The sequence below is a fragment of the Hakea prostrata genome, chromosome 2, assembly GCF_041222555.1.
Source record: "Hakea prostrata isolate BN-2017 chromosome 2, UWA_Hpros_2, whole genome shotgun sequence".
NCBI lineage: Eukaryota > Viridiplantae > Streptophyta > Magnoliopsida > Proteales > Proteaceae > Hakea > Hakea prostrata.
In genome coordinates, this window is record NC_142601.1 from 73,170,980 (window position 1) to 73,187,216 (window position 16,237).

General features: G+C 35.5%; 2 protein-coding genes across 2 annotated transcripts; one reads left to right on the top strand and one right to left on the bottom strand.

Annotated features, from left to right (window-relative positions):
- Positions 1–630: 630 nt before the first annotated feature.
- LOC149026357 (uncharacterized) lies at positions 631–9,853 on the bottom strand. Its single transcript, XM_089143642.1, has 8 exons — positions 9,750–9,853; positions 9,222–9,629; positions 8,863–9,114; positions 8,415–8,774; positions 2,769–2,867; positions 2,262–2,666; positions 1,508–1,759; positions 631–1,400 (listed from the first exon to the last, which is right to left on the bottom strand). The coding sequence occupies exons 1-8, from the start codon at positions 9,822–9,824 to the stop codon at positions 1,038–1,040; spliced, it is 2,214 nt and encodes a 737-aa protein (XP_088999768.1). The 5' UTR covers positions 9,825–9,853; the 3' UTR covers positions 631–1,037.
- Positions 9,854–11,862: 2,009 nt separating this feature from the next.
- On the top strand, positions 11,863–13,586 carry LOC149026358 (S-adenosyl-methionine 4-1-methyl-2-pyrrolidinyl-3-oxobutanic acid methyltransferase-like). The gene is made up of 4 exons (XM_089143299.1): positions 11,863–12,089; positions 12,206–12,613; positions 12,721–12,972; positions 13,053–13,586. Exons 1-4 carry the CDS (start codon positions 12,015–12,017, stop codon positions 13,413–13,415), a joined length of 1,098 nt encoding a protein of 365 aa, XP_088999425.1. The 5' UTR covers positions 11,863–12,014; the 3' UTR covers positions 13,416–13,586.
- Positions 13,587–16,237: the final 2,651 nt, after the last annotated feature.

Below are 16,237 nucleotides of genomic sequence, written 5' to 3' on the forward strand. Positions count from 1 at the left end.
TTCATAACTCTGACAAACTGGATTACTCTCTTTCTCTATAGCCCCGGTGGTTGAAGATATCTTCCAACTCTATCTCATGTGACTTCTCTTCATGTTCTTTTGAATGTATTTCTAGAAAGTATAATGGGTATGTTCACTTCTTAACTCAAGGCTTTCACTTTAGCAAGAAAGATTGAGTGGCCAATTTCTACTATGAGCTTCCATCCTTGTGGATGGTGGAAGCTCATCCTTGTCTTGCTTTTTGGAATGGAATTTCCTTTTACCCAAAAAAAAATTCAACATCACCATTGATAGAGTACCAATCTTCCTCACACTTCTCTACCGCTTATTATAAAGTATTAGAATTTAGAGGTGTGTTCCCCTCCGAATATGTGGTTGAGAGGTACCTCCCCCTAACAGGTAGAGGATCCCAACATCTCCTTTAAGCCACAAAATACCAACACTCCTATTCACTACTCCATCTTACCATGCCAACCCACCTTCATGGGAGAATTTATGCTTTGTACTCCATCTATGGAGGTTGAATAGATTTGGTTGAGCTTTGAAGTAAGTTAATTAACCAAGGAGAATGAAGTTAAGCTTGATGAATTTATAAACATCTAGGGGAAAAAAGGAGGAAAGATTTGACTGACCTTCTACAAACTTCCATGCTTCTAATGAAACTTATTATTAATTCAAATAAGAAAAATAGAGGTACACAGATTGTAATAAATCTTCATGAACTTCACGTTGAGTGCCTTCTCGAGAAGGAGATGTGAAATTAATTGTAGAAGCTTCTCTTGTTAGGCTCTTTTGCCTTGTAACAACCATATCCTTTTTATTCCCAAATACATATTGGAGATCAACCAAAGCTTCCCATTACTTTGGCCACCAAAATCATATCAATCTTGAAATAAATGATCCCTTAGTGGTTCTCTTTAATAGTAGAAAAGTTTGACTTTCTAATGCCAACCAAAGTATAGATACAACATCTAGCTACTTATATTTGGTGGTCACAATAATATTAGTTTCTATACTTTGTTCAAAATCCCAAAGCTTCACTTGCCTCTCAAGGAAATGACAAAACTTGCAAACTTACCCTCCTCCTTTGAGAGCAAGTCACAAAGATATTTTGTATATCTACTGAAGAGAACATCGATTATAGCATCTCCAAAGTGACAAGCGAGTAAGCATTCAATTGCAGCTCTAATACATTGAGCCACCTTTTGTCCTGTTATAAAGCGATCAAACATGAACTCTTCGTTGTCATCATCTTCACTTGCATCCCAATTGACATCAAATATTTCTAGCTGATCAATATAGAATGATCCTTCTGCAAATATTGTAGCCTCTATTTCTTTATGAGAAGCTATATAGTAAGGTACATTGAATGAATCCACTTTAGCTTCTTCCACAAGGCCCTGAAACAAATTAAGAAAGCAATATTACTTTCAACATAAAGGAAATAAAGAACAACTCTAACTATGAAATTTGAAGGTTTGATTTACAGGCTAGGCGATAGGCATACCTCTGATACTAAATCATTTAAGGATTTGGACAAGAGATCCCAAACATAAGTTTCTTTACCAAAGGGATCTTCACTTCTTCTACCTATCATTGTTAAGACCATCCGTCCTCCTGGTGTTATCTCCTTAGAGCGCAAACTAAGAAATAAGGAGAAATCTTTTTGAAATTGTTCCAAATATGCTTTGATCACACTGGGAAGACTTGTCTTACCCAAGTAAACATTCCCCTTGTTACTCTCGACCATCGAAGGAACCTGTCGTCATCATAAGAAATTATAACAAGATCATTCTTCTCACAAATATGCATGATACAATATTTTTTTGTTAGAAGAGAGCAAGTGGAACTGGCCGGCAGGACATGTTTATAGAGATATCAGTTTGATAAACAAGCCCTTGGATCCTTTCATGGGGGTGTTCTTTATCACTGTGGCTGAATTTGGCCTTCTAGTAGGGTAATAAAAATCAAAATCTACCAAATGAATACCTTGGATCCTATGGAATAACTTGTTGAGTTCATAATTAAATACCTTCTTAGGGTTTTGGATTTAAATTTCATTTCTCTGGCTGCCAATAGGTGTGCCTACTGCCTAGATAGTAGCCAGGTTTGACTAAAAGAGTCCCTCTTCCGAGAGGTCTCATGTCACTAAATTAAGTAGTATCAAAGAGAAGGGGTTTCCACATGTGAATAGTAATATATCAAATAACTTTGAAGAAGATCAATAAGATTCTAAAATGAAGACTGAATAAATTACTAACCTGAGAGAGCCAATGAACACTGTTAGACGAATGAAAGAAGTCTATAGAATTGGTTGGAAAGAGCCTCTCATAGAAAGAACCAGGAACTCCTGTAATCAAACATGGCCCAAACATTTCACCCTTACTCTTCTTTAGTTGCCCATAGAAGTCTGGCAAGCTCTTGAAAATGGTGTTGAAGTCATTACTTGGAAGATCATTGAGGAACGCTTGGAATTCAGGTGGGTTACGATTCAATTGATGGCATGTTTCATCAATAGCCTCAATGATCTCTGTCAACACCACCAGAGTGTTGGGACCTGAAGAGCAGCCCAGATCTGCTATCCTTAAACATCGAGGTAAGCTGCTGTGGTACAAATCTAAAATGCTTCCGATTACCACTGGCCTGGTCTTTTCGATCACCAGTTTCTGAATAACAACCCATGCAAGTTCAATCTCTTAGAAAAAATGAAAACGAAAGTAACTAGTTCATGAGAACAATAAATAAAGAGCATGAGAGAGAGAGAGTACTTGAAGTTCGGAGTTACAGGCGTAGCTAGTTGCTCCATTTCCTCCATTCATATGGAAAATCTGTTGAACTTCCATGGCTTCTGTAACTCGATCTGCAGGCTAGACTGTTATGCAATGACTTCGTGACTAGTGTAGAAAGGTGCTTCTATGTAATAATTTATGGATCTAGGCATCCAACTAGAACACAAGGTTCAAAGGAAGACCGGAGATCTCACTAGTGCTGGAGAAGATTGGGGAAATTTTGAGTGCAACCCACGTTGCAGTCATGTTCCTGTTATTCCCAGTGATAAACCATCGATTCGCAATAATATTCTAAATGGTTTTCTTTATTTATTCATAAGATGCGTTGACGAGAAGATCAGATGTGTTTTTGGTCACTTTGATTGGATTTGATCACATAGGCATGTATATGGTGTTTCTTCTCTATTGTTTCTCCTCCCCCCTTTCAGTGGCATCTTTTTTTTCTTTTTCTTTAAATATACAAGAATGGCATCGTTTCATCAATTATCTACCTGATTATGAACGCATTATATTAATATTTATATATAATCTTTTATTTCTTCTGACTTGATAACTATTTGGAAATATAAGAGTATTTTAATGCCCTAGCCCCCACCTTATCATGTGAACAATAATGGCGAAATTGCTTGGGTCATGCGCATGGCTGTCAATTCGAGATTACGGACCGTCAGATCCGAAATTTCGGTCAAAATATTTGAATTTCAATGGTCGAGATCGAAATTTCAATCTAACGGCCATGGTATTTAGCTTGACAATCCTGCACTCCTGTGTATTAAACGCACAAGAACCAAGCAAAGTCCCAATAATGACATACCAACCAACATAAAACTTTCTTATCCAATCGTATGTGGAAGATATTGATAGTTGAGTACATGTACCAAACTCAAAATTAACTGTAAAGTAATCAAACACTATTAAGTCTTCCGTACTCAAAATTAAAAAGAGACTACTACACTACATGTGTGACACTATTATTTTTTCGGATAAAATATGCATTACACATAAGAATTTACACTCTTCGATATCATGCATCACCTATAGGATTCATCCTCGTAAACCATGAGAAATGTAGGGGATGTCGACATATTATCATTGCCAAATTATGAAAACAAATAATTGTTTTCTCCTTTCATCATTGAGTGAGAGAAGGAATGGAAACATTAGAAGTCGGCTCAGCTGGCCATGACTAATGCCTCCTAATGAGTAGGCCCGGATTCAATACTCCTTGATACAATATGTAATAATATCCCCACTATAAAGCACATTTCACAAGAAAAAAAGTATTCTTTCTCTTTATGGCTTAAATAATTTGACGTGACTTATAAATGGATCTCAATCTTTTGATGTGATACTAAGACACTTGTCACACATCTATAGAAATGGACCATCAATTCTCCAATAAAAATGATGCAAAAAGTAACTAAAAAAAAATTGACGTGATCACCAAGCAGGAGTGGGCTGGGCTGGGCTGTCTTCCTTCTTGTTATTAGTGATGGTGCACATGCATTAGGTCAGCAGGTGTCATGGGCTTCTCGGTGAGAGTTTGGAGGACCACATTCCGAGCACCAAAGGAAATCAAATCCCAACAACTACACGTTAATTAATAAAGTGGTCCTTGCATGAGATGATGACATTCTTCGTCTCTACCTACAAAAACAAAGATTAATTCTATATATGCGAAAGAAAATTAGCTATTTTCTCAGGGGAATTCACTCAAATTCACATCCTCTACAATTTTCACCCTGGACAATTTCTTGGAAATTTTGTATAAGATTGTGACATGTAGTAGTAAATTATCCAAGGATGAGGATTAGAATCCAATTAGGAACTAAACCTAATAAATTCCTAAAATTAAGCCTTAAAAAAAAAAGGAGAGACAAAAATTGAGAGAAAATTTAGAAATTTTATTAGGTTCAGTTCCTAATTGGGTTTTATCCTAACCCTTGGATAATTAACTGCCATGTGTCGCAATCTTACATAGAAATTATAGAAAATTATAGAAAGTGAAAAAAATGCAAAGATAAGGTTTAGTACTACTAGCCTACGGTGCATCATGTGGACATAACAATTGAAAAATTTTCAATTCTTTAAAAACTGGTGAAAATTCAACTTAACTCTTCAACATTTTTGAACCATAAATGACTATGGGATCCCAAATTTGAATCAAGGCTAACCCATGAAAGCTGCAACTCATCTAATGGTTAATCAGTCAAAACAAATGAACACAAGCTCAAAAAATACTGAAATTTTGTTAAAATCCTAAATTTGGCTTCGACCGAGGCCAAAGGCCAACCAACGCATGAAACCTGCAACTATCTAAGTAGGGATTTCGGATATCTCCACATGCACTTATATGTGCTTGCATTAAATTATATACATATCATGTCACTAGACTAACCTAGGAAATATAAGGAGAGTGTATGAGGCTTAGGGTCGGCTATAAATACCAAAAACCAAATCATGTCCCTGTCTTGCATTGATTGTGCACTCTGTGTTGCAAGAGGATGTTAGTCTGAGCCAGATGGTTGTTTGTCTAGTTACAGAGTGCTAGACGGAATTTTTGTCTGGCAAGAGCAAGCTAGACGAAAAAAATAAGGTTTAATGTATCCCACAATGCTAGGCAATGTATATTTGTGATGAATACAACTGATATGACACATTGAAAATAAAATGCATTGGCTAGTAAAACAATACTCACATAGACGATACGTCTCTTAAAATCACCTAACTGATACGATATTCAGTGCATACCATGTGAATCCTTTAAGTTATTGTATCCAATAAAAAGGCAAAAAATTAATCCATAAAGATAAATAAGGTTGATCCATCCCAAAATGACAAGCGAGTAGGCATTCTATTGAAGCTCTAATGCACATAGCCACTTTTTGTCCTGTTATAAATTGATCAAATGTGAACTCTTTGTTGTCATCATATATCTTCACTTGCATCCCAATTAATATCAAATATTTCTAATTGGTCAAGATAAAATGATCCTTCGGTAAATATTGTGGCATCTATTTCTTTATGAGAAGCTATGTAATAAGGTAGATTGAATGAGTCCACTTTAGCTTACTCCACGAGGCCTGAAACAAATTAGAACACTATTACTTTGAACAAAAACGAAAAAACGTCTTTAGCTATGAAATTTGTAGTCCCAATCTACATGTTAAGTGATAAGCATACCTTTGATACTAAGTCATCATTTAATGACTTGGACAAGAGATCCCAAACGTAAGTTTCTTTACCAAAGGGTTATTCACTTCTTCTGCTTATCATTGTTAAGATCCATTCGTCCTCCTGGTGTTATTTCCTTAGAGCGCAGACTAAGAAATAAAGAGAAATCTTTTTTAAATTGCTTCAAATATGCTTTGACCACACATGGAGGACTTGTCTTAGCTAGGTAAATATTCCATTTGTTACTCTCAACCATCGAATTAACATGTAATCATCTAATAACATTGTTAAAGGCCATGAGTTAGGGTTAGAGAGACACATTTATGGGTAATGGAGAGAGAGAGAGAAAGAAAAGAAAAAAAACGTGGGTGGAAGGGAGACTCAGTTTTACGTGGTTCGGTTGATATTTGCAATCCACAAAAATGTAATATGCTTCATTAAAATTAATTGTAATACAAATTACATATTTATAATTACAAGAGTCCTGCTCAACATAATCTTGGACTCTAACTCTAGACTTTGAATTACTCAAGTTATCCATTTGTGTTTGGTATATATGAACTATGTATCTTATGTGTTTGAGTGCAGCACTGAGTCTGATCCACTTGTGGATAAGATTTAATCTGCTAGAGCCTAATCCAAACTCTTTCCTCAGCCACATTTGCTCTTGCTTTATCATTTATCATTTATCATGTACCTGCCCAACGGATCATCTGCAACCACATTTAATACCAAATTCATGTCTTGTATCTTGGAGTTCAATATCTGATTAGTTGAATTCCAACCACATTTGCTCTTGCTTTATCATGTGCCTGCCCATCGGATCATCTGCAACCACACCTAATACCAAATTCTTTTTTTTTTTTTTTTGTCAACACCTAATACCAAATTCATATCTTGTATCTTGGAGTTGATGCAAAAAGTTCACGTGATGACAAAGCAGGGATGTGATGGGCTGGGCTGGGCTGGGCTGTCTTGTTGTTGTTGGTGGTGCACATGCATTAGGGGTCACGAGCTTCACAGTTTGGAGGACCACATGCTGACGTCACCAAAGGAATCAATATCTCAATAACTATTTTACTTGGATGCTTTCATGTGTTGCATAGCCTGTGAATCTTACTCTTTTAGGAATTTAGAAAGAAAAAAAACGGTATATAAGAGAGGAGTCCCAAAAAACTTGAATTCGGGTGAAGATAAATATCTACAAAGATTGATTTATATGTTTTTTTTTTTTTTTTTTTGGGTAAAAGCAGAATTTATTAGTTAAAGGGAGAATCTCCTATTACAACCTAATCCTAATTGGTCAAACATTAAAGGCCAGTGTATATTAGGGGGTGGGAATGAAATAGTTAGGAATGCCTCTTGTGTAAGGGCACTTTCTTTTGCCAGAACATCAGCTATCATATTAGCTTTTCTAAAAATGTGGTAGAAAGTGATAGAAGCGAATGAGTGATTGAGTTTTGTGATGTCCACTATGATGGGGAATAGCTTCCATGGGGCTTCTGGTGGATTGTGTTGCAATATGTAGAAAAGAGTTTGATTGTCGGTTTCTACTTCGATGTTGGGCAAATTAAAATCACGAGCCCACAACAACGCTTGACGCACTGCTAAAGCTTCTATTATGAGTATGTCTTGACCCTATGTGCCTCGACCAAAGAAAAATATTCATTTTTCCTCTATGATCACGAACTATACCTCCAAATCCGCCTACTCTACGGATTGAAAAATAGGAACCATCCACATTAAATTTTATGGAATTGGGAGCTGGTGGGTCCCATTTGATATGAGGCGGATCAAGACTCCGTCTCCCATTATTCGATATCCCATGACTATAGAATTGAAGGCCTTTCCAAATATGAAAGGAAACCTTAGCTGGTAAAGGGCATTCCTGAGTTTCAAATAGACCTGTGTATGCTTTTCACATGAGCCATAGTGATTTATATGCTCTCCCTAGCAATAGGGGTTGCACACCTTTTTTGTGGACTTGAATATTTTTAACCATTTTTTCATTTTATTATTTATCTAGGGTTGGGAGTGAAGAGAGAAGAATCACTAAATAATACACCTTGCTTTTATATACCATCATGAAAAAAGTATGAATAGTGCTTTACCTTGTCTGATTGATCTCATGTTCATGATTTTTGAATTCTTTTTTTTTTTTCAAACATTTTTCTTGTGAAACTAATTTTTTTTATATTTTTATTCCTTGCTCGAATGAAGTTTCCCTTCTTTGGAAAAAAAAATTAAAATAAAATGAAAGGGAAAATGCAAATATAGATTAAATTGCTATCAATCTAGCCAAGTTCACAAATTATACATTGAAAAATGTGGTTCTAACTTGTACCCTCAACATTTTCTTGGTGACAATTACAGCATAATACATATTTATTTACTTCTAATAGGAATTATCCTAACAAACATTCCAATCCCTTTCAAAGTTCCGAAGCTTCATTTCCTTTTTAAGGAAATGAGAAAATTAACAAACTTTCCTTCATCTCTTGAAAGGTGGTCACTAACTTCTTCTATGTACTTGCTGAACAAACTCTCAATTATTGCATCTCCAAAATGACAAGCAATCAAGGGTTCAACGACTGCCCTAATACACTTGGCCACTTTCTGGCCACTTATAAACCTATCAAACATGAAACCCTTGTTGTTATCATCATCACTCCCATCCCAATTGATGTCGAAGATCTCTAGTTGATCAATATCAAACAATCCTTCTCTGCGAATAGCGCACTCTAACTCTTTACGAGAAGGCATATACATAGGCAGATTGAATGTATCCACTTTAGCTTCTTCAATGAGACCCTGAAACAAATTTTAGAGATGTACATGTTTAATCAGATGATGTTAGGGTTTGATATAAATGCATGATAGTAATACTAAGCATACACACCTCTATGACCAAGTCATTAAGAGACTTAGACAACAACTCCCAAAAGTATGCCTCTTTGTCGAAAGGATCTTCACTTCTCCTTCCTAACATTGTTATAACCATCCGCCCTCCTAAAACTAGCTCCTTAGAACGCAAGCTAAGGAATAAGGAGAAATCCTTTTGAAATTGCTCTGAGTACGCTTTGAGCACACTAAGAGGTGATGTCTTTGTCAAGTAAATACTCCGCTTGTTACTTTCAACTATTGTTGGAACCTACAATGTGTAAATCAACCCTTGTATGATTGTGCATGATAGTAAGGATATTATCAATTAAGCATGTAATTAATAGAGGTGCAAAAACTAATTATTAATTTAGGAACCTGAGAGAGCCAATGAAGGCTGTAAGAGGAATGGAGGAAGTCTATTGTATTGCTTGGAAACAACCTATCATAGAAAGAACCAGGTAGTCCAGTGACGGAACATGGCCCAAACTTTTTACCCTTCTTCTTCTCTAGTTGCTCGTTGAAGGCTGGCAACAAAGTCTTAAAAATGTTGTTGAAGTCGTTACTTGGAAGATCATTAAGGAACACTTGGAATTCAGGCGTATTAAGCTTCAATCGATTACATGTTTCATCAATTGCATCAATTATCTCTGAGATCACCAGTAAAGTGTTGGGTCCCGAAGAACATCCCAAATCTGCAACCCTTAAACACTGAGGTAAGTTAGCGACATAAAAGTCTGAAATGTTCCCAATCACCACTGGCTTTGCCTTGGTTATCGCCAGCTCCTGAAAAACCAGAGTTGAATCATAAACTCCTTAGAGGAAATTAATGAAAATAAATAGAAGGAATTAGAAAGAGAGAATTAATGCTTTTTAAAAGAGCGAGTAGGTAGGTAGGTAGAGTACTTGAATTTTGGAGTTAGTAGCGTAGCTAGTTTCTCCATTCCCAGAGTTCATGTGAAGAATTTGTTGGACCTCCATGAGACGTTCCTAATTAAGTTGAACTAGCAGGTGGTACAGTCGATCCGAGAAAGAGTATGTAGTTCACTCTCGATCTCTGCAGAAGATCGCACAGCAAGGTAGCTCGGCTGATAGCTATTTACTTGGCTCAGGCTGTCTTGCAAATTAGAAGCTTTGGTTTCTCTTCTATTTATAAGCTCTAGGCTGAGTGAACCATACATGGTGTTGTTATGATTATATGGCTGATGACCCCAAAACACACTAACTACAGAGAAGGAAGGCAAACAAAAAAATCTATTTTTTTTTAAAAATTCTCAACCATTTGTTTGTTTGGCATACAAATACACTGCAACAGAAGATATTTTTTTTCTTTTGAACCACACATTGTATTATCATGCTTATATGGCTGATGATCACCAACATATAACTACACGTCATCATGAGTTAAAACTTAAAGGTAGTCCGTCCATGCATGCATATATGATGACGTACACTCTAGCTGAAATCCGACCCTGTACACTACTACTTGGATGCTTTCCTGTGTCGCATATATAGCTTGTGAATCTTAGAGATCTAGCAGTGTACCTTAGGCGTATTGTAGCTAGCTAGCTAGATCTCTGTTTACGTGTACAGTTTAGCTTCTGGTAAATAAATTTGTGTACGTATAAAATACATGCATGATAAAAACATCATGCATATATGCATGCATGTCTGTTCTTATATATACCACTTGGATCGAGCACGATTTAAATGCCAAAAATTAAGAAAATATTAATTAGATGTCATCGTCCATATCCTTCAAGTCTTCAACACACGTTGCAGTTATATTTCGTCTGTTTTTCCAATTAATAAACATCGAATATAAGAATCAAATTAATATTGTTTTCTTTATTCACAGCATGTACATGTTAATTAATGCAAAGATAACATGTGTTTTCTGTGATATTCTTTGGATTTGATCTCACATGCGCAGCATGCAGCATGGAGGTCACACTATATATTTTCTCTTTTTTTTCTTCTTCCCACTGGAATGGGATCTTTTAATTTCATCAATTATCTACATGATGATGATGATGATGAAGGCATTAATTATATTAATGTTTATGTAAATGCTAGCTTTTTAAATTTCTTCTAATTTGACAATAAAAGAGAATATTGAAATTTGACATACCATTTGGGAATGCAAGAATATTTTTCTAATATCCATCCATGTCATGCATGTGAAAAAACTGACCTAATATACTTCCTTATCTGATCGTATACATCTAGAGGCCAGGGTACGTATCAATAATGAGTAGGTGCTCCAAACTCAACATTAAATCTAAACTAATCAAATATTTGTGAGTAGGTAGGTATATATAATTCCAAACAAAAAAAAAAAAAAAGCAGGGGGGGAAAAAAAAACAAACGCGGGGGTTACACATTTTATATATACTTTGCTATCATGCATTATCACCTATTCACCCTTCTCCTTCTAATTTAGTTGTTAGACAAAAGGCTGGCAAGGCCTTGAAAATGTTGCATGTTGAAGTCATTGCTTAATTGGAAGATCATTGAGGCCGGATGAACACCTGAATTAATTCAGGCATGCATCTTAATTATGATTCCAACTGATTGCATGTTTTATGAATAACGTTAACCTTAATGATCTCTTTGATCACTCAGAGTGTTGGGCCCTGAAGAGCAGCCCAAGTCTTGCTGCCCTTAAACATGGAGGTAACTGAATTGGTGGTATACAAGTCTGAATTAAATGCTCCCAACGTCATCATATATGCATGCATGGACGGACTACCTTTAAGTTTTAACTGATGACGTGTAGTTATATGTTGGTGATCATCAGCCATATAAGCATGATAATACAATGTGTGGTTCAAAAGAAAAAAATATCTTCTGTTGCAGTGTATTTGTATGCCAAGCAAACAAATGGTTGAGAATTTTTTTTTTTTAAAAAATAGATTTTTTTGTTTGCCTTCCTTCTCTGTAGTTAGTGTGTTTTGGGGTCATCAGCCATATAATCATAACAACACCATGTATGGTTCACTCAGCTAGAGCTTATAAATAGAAGAGAAACCAAAGCTTCTAATTTGCAAGACAGCCTGAGCCAAGTAAATAGCTACCAACCGAGCTACCTTGCTTGCACCTGCAGAGATCGAATATTATTCTCAGATCGACTTACCACCTGCAGTTCAACTTAATTAGGAACGTCGACTCATGGAGGTCCAACAAATTCTTCACATGAACTCTGGGAATGGAGAAACTAGCTACGCTAGTAACTCCAAAATTCAAGTACTCTACCTACCTACCTACTCGCTCTTTTAAAAAGCATTAATTCTCTCTTTCTAATTCCTTCTATTTATATTCATTTCCTCTAAGGAGTTTATGATTCAACTCTGGTTTTTCAGGAGCTGGCGATAACCAAGGCAAAGCCAGTGGTGATTGGGAGCATTTCAGACTTTTATGTCGCTAACTTACCTCAGTGTTTAAGGGTTGCAGATTTGGGATGTTCTTCAGGACCCAACACTTTACTGGTGATCTCCGAGATAATTGATGCAATGGATGAAATATGCAATCGATTGAAGCTTAATATGCCTGAATTCCAAGTGTTCCTCAATGATCTTCCAAGTAACGACTTCAACAACATTTTCAAGACCTTGTTGCCAGCCTTCTACAAGCAACTAGAGAAAAAGAAGGGTAAAAAGTTTGGGCCATGTTCCATCACTGGACTGCCTGGTTCTTTCTATGATAGGTTGTTTCCAAGCAATACAATAGACTTCCTCCATTCCTCTTACAGCCTTCATTGGCTCTCTCAGGTTTGCATTATTAATAATTAATTAGTTTCTGCACCTCTATTACATCCTTGATTGATAATATCCTTACTATCATGCACATTTATTCAAGGGTGATTTACGCATTGTAGGTTCCAACAATAGTTGAAAGTAACAAGGGGAGTATTTACTTGACAAAGACATCGCCTCTTAGTGTGCTAAAAGCCTACTCAGAGCAATTTCAAAAGGATTTCTCCTTATTCCTTAGCTTGCGTTCTAAGGAGCTAGTATTAGGAGGGCGGATGGTTATAACAATGTTAGGAAGGAGAAGTGAAGACCCTTTCGACAAAGAGGCATACTTTTGGGAGTTGTTGTCTAAGTCTCTTAATGACTTGGTCATAGAGGTGTGTAATTGCTATGATGCATTTATATCAAACCCTGATGTCATTTGATTAAACATGTACATCTCTAAAATTTGTTTCAGGGTCTCATTGATGAAGCTAAAGTGGATACGTTCAATCTGCCTATGTATATGCCTTCTCGTAAAGAGTTAGAGTACGCAATTCGCACAGAAGGATCGTTTGACATTGACCAACTAGAGATCTTTGACGTCAATTGGGATGGGAGTGATGATGATAACAACAAGGGTTTCATGTTTGATAGACTTATAAGTGGCCAGAAAGTGGCCAAGTGTATTAGAGCAGTGGCTGAACCCTTGATCGCTTGTCACTTTGGAGATGCTATAATTGATAGTTTGTTCGACAAGTACATGGAGAAAGTTAGTGACTACCTCTCAAGAGATGAAGGAAAGTATGTTAATTTTCTCATTTCTTTAAAAAGGAAATGAAGCTTTGGAACTTTGCAAGGGATTGGAACGTTTGTCAGAATAATTTCTATTAGAAGTAAATAAATATGTATTATGCTATAATTGTCACCAAGTATTTAATTCTTCTATGTTGCTAAAAAGAAAATATTGATGGTCCAAGCTAGAACCACATTTTCAATGTATGATATGTGATTCCACCAAAAAAAAAAAAAAATGTATGATATGTGAACTTGGGTAGATTGATAGCAATTTAATCTATATTTGCAATTTTCCTTTTATTTTATTTTATTTTATTTATTTTTTCTAAAGAAAGGAAACTTCATTCGAGTAAGGAATTAAAAATATATATATATTAGAAAAGAAAAATGTTTGGGAATTTTTTTTTTCAAAAATCATGAACATGATATCAATCAGACAAAGAAAAGCATTATTCATATTGTTTTCATGATGGTATTTAAAAGAAAGGTATATGTAGATGTTATGACACATTCTAATGACAACATTACTGAGTGATCCTTCACTCTGCACTCCCAACCCTCAATGAATAATAAAATGAAAAAATGGTTAAAAATATTAAGTCCACAAAAAAGGTGTACAACACCTATTGCTGGGAAAGCATATAAATCAATCTTTGTAAAATGTGACATTTAATCAATCAAGAATTTTGTTAGTAAAATCGATTTATAATCCTAAGTGTATTTTACTATTATGACACATAAGGTTCTGATTTATTCCTCAAGTATATGCTAAAAAATGAAAACCAATTCCCTTGTTCCATCTTAATTGCTTTCCAATAATTTATTATATACAATTGAATGTCATCTATAGTGACTCACTTAATGGCTATCTTTTACTCTCTCTCTCTCTCTAAGTTGTCCAATTCAGGATTTTAATTTGCGACAGCAGCTGCAGCCCGCAGCTGCTAGTCAAGAGTTTGCCACGTATGAAAACTTGAATCGGGCGGCTCGGATAAATTTTGTGGAATATATATATATATATATATATATATATATATATATATATATATATATATATATATATATATATATATATATATATATATATATATATATATATATATATATATATAAATCCAGAAATTTTAATTTTACAATCAAAGGTTTAAATTTTTTTAAATTTACAAGTAAAGTCCCTAAGCCATGGCAACCTAATCGTTCGGCGTGGGCGGCTCTACTGCTTTTGGTTATTGAAATCCTCTCCATTCCTCCATTGTCCGCCATTTTCGTGTTTCTTCGAGTTTTCTTGTCTCTCTTTTATGGTCTCTGGTTATTGGGGTTTTCTGTACTTTAACTTCTCTGGGTCTGTAGTTATTAAGTTTTAATGACTAGTTTTTCTCCCAACTTAGAAGACGGAGAACTATGGCTTCCTTCTAACATTTTTCCCGACGAAGTAACCCAAAGATTGGCCCCAAATTCCCATCTGAAGTGCTTTCAGATTCCCTCTTGAGCGATTGGGAGGTTGGTGTCACTTTCTTCCGCTCTCGCGAGCGTAGAGGCGTTAAGCTTATACCGGTAAAATGAACACTAACCTATTTTTTGATGCAGCTGGAACGCTCACTCTAACAACAGGTATGGAGACAACAGCTCATAATGGAAGATTTACTAAATCTCGATGCACCACTTCTTCAACTATTTCGCTTTTGAAGAACCCTTGGAGAGATGTAGAAGTCACTAGCTTGGAAAAATCACTGGTCGGAACAAGGGTGTCGAATTGTCAATGGGCTCACTTTGATTCCATTACGTTGTAGAACAGAAATGCTAAACCAAAACCCTATCAGAATAATAAAATATATATTTATAACCCTAAACCTGAAATCTCAGTTAGAACAGAAATGCTTTGATACGAGTACATCTTTGGCTAGCGATGAGTGAAGTCGCCGGGACCTGAGGGATAAGGATTGGGAAGTTCAAGTGAGGGTTTGGAAATTGGGAATCAAAATCGGGTGATTAGGGACTTCACTTTGTGAATTTAGAAAATTTTAAACTTTTGAATGTAAAATTAAAATTCTTATATTTACATATATATCCTACATGTTTTATCATAGCCTTCCGATCTAAGTTTTCATACGTGGCAAAATCCTGACCGGCAACTGGCTGCAGTTGCTGCAAATTAAAATCTGTCTTTTTCCTAAGAACTTGTTTGGTTACATGAATTCAGAGATTTCAAATCTCTGGATTCATGAATCTGAGAATTATACCCGTTTGGTTGTAAAAATCTCAAGATTCATGAAATCTAGAGATTCACCTTTTTACACAAAAAAATGTGAATATGTAGTTTTATGGGTAAATGGTGAAATCCAGAGATTTTAAAAAAGATATACATTTGCATATTCACAAAAATCACATCGATCAAATAGTTTTTTAGGATGAATACACAAATTTCATTCCACAACCAAGCATTTAATTTTCTAAATTATGACTCTATAGATTTGAAATTTATAGATTTGAAATCTCTAGATATTTGAAATTTCTAGACTCATGTAACCAAACAAGCCCTAAGATAATGGATTATCTTTTTTATGATTTATCACTTTTATGGTAAAATAGACAAATAAATAAATAGCATTTTAGAATATATATATAAAATCTTGAAAGACATTAAACCCAAAAGTCAAGTATGTTTCCTTTGCAATAAAAGTAGATGGCAGAACTTTTTCAATATCATATTTATGTTTGTCAATGCAGGGTTGGTAGAGTGGTAAGAGCCATATTTCTCAGTGGAGAGGTAATGGATTCAACCTTGTGGACAACAAAGCACCCCCTTTTAGGATGTAATCAAGGTGCGCACAAGCTGACCCGGAAGAACCTCGGATACAAAAGAAG

Coding starts and splice junctions, on each gene's coding strand:
- LOC149026357 (XM_089143642.1), bottom strand. CDS start 9,824: ATGGAGGTCCAACAAATTCTTCACATGAACTCTGGGAATGGAGAAACT. Junction 9,115..9,221: donor GCCTTCATTGGCTCTCTCAG/GTTCCTAAATTA, acceptor TACACATTGTAG/GTTCCAACAATAGTTGAAAG. Junction 1,760..2,261: donor GTGTTCATTGGCTCTCTCAG/GTTAGTAATTTA, acceptor TGATGACGACAG/GTTCCTTCGATGGTCGAGAG.
- LOC149026358 (XM_089143299.1), top strand. CDS start 12,015: ATGGAGGTCCAACAAATTCTTCACATGAACTCTGGGAATGGAGAAACT. Junction 12,090..12,205: donor CTAGTAACTCCAAAATTCAA/GTACTCTACCTA, acceptor CTGGTTTTTCAG/GAGCTGGCGATAACCAAGGC. Junction 12,973..13,052: donor TTAATGACTTGGTCATAGAG/GTGTGTAATTGC, acceptor AATTTGTTTCAG/GGTCTCATTGATGAAGCTAA.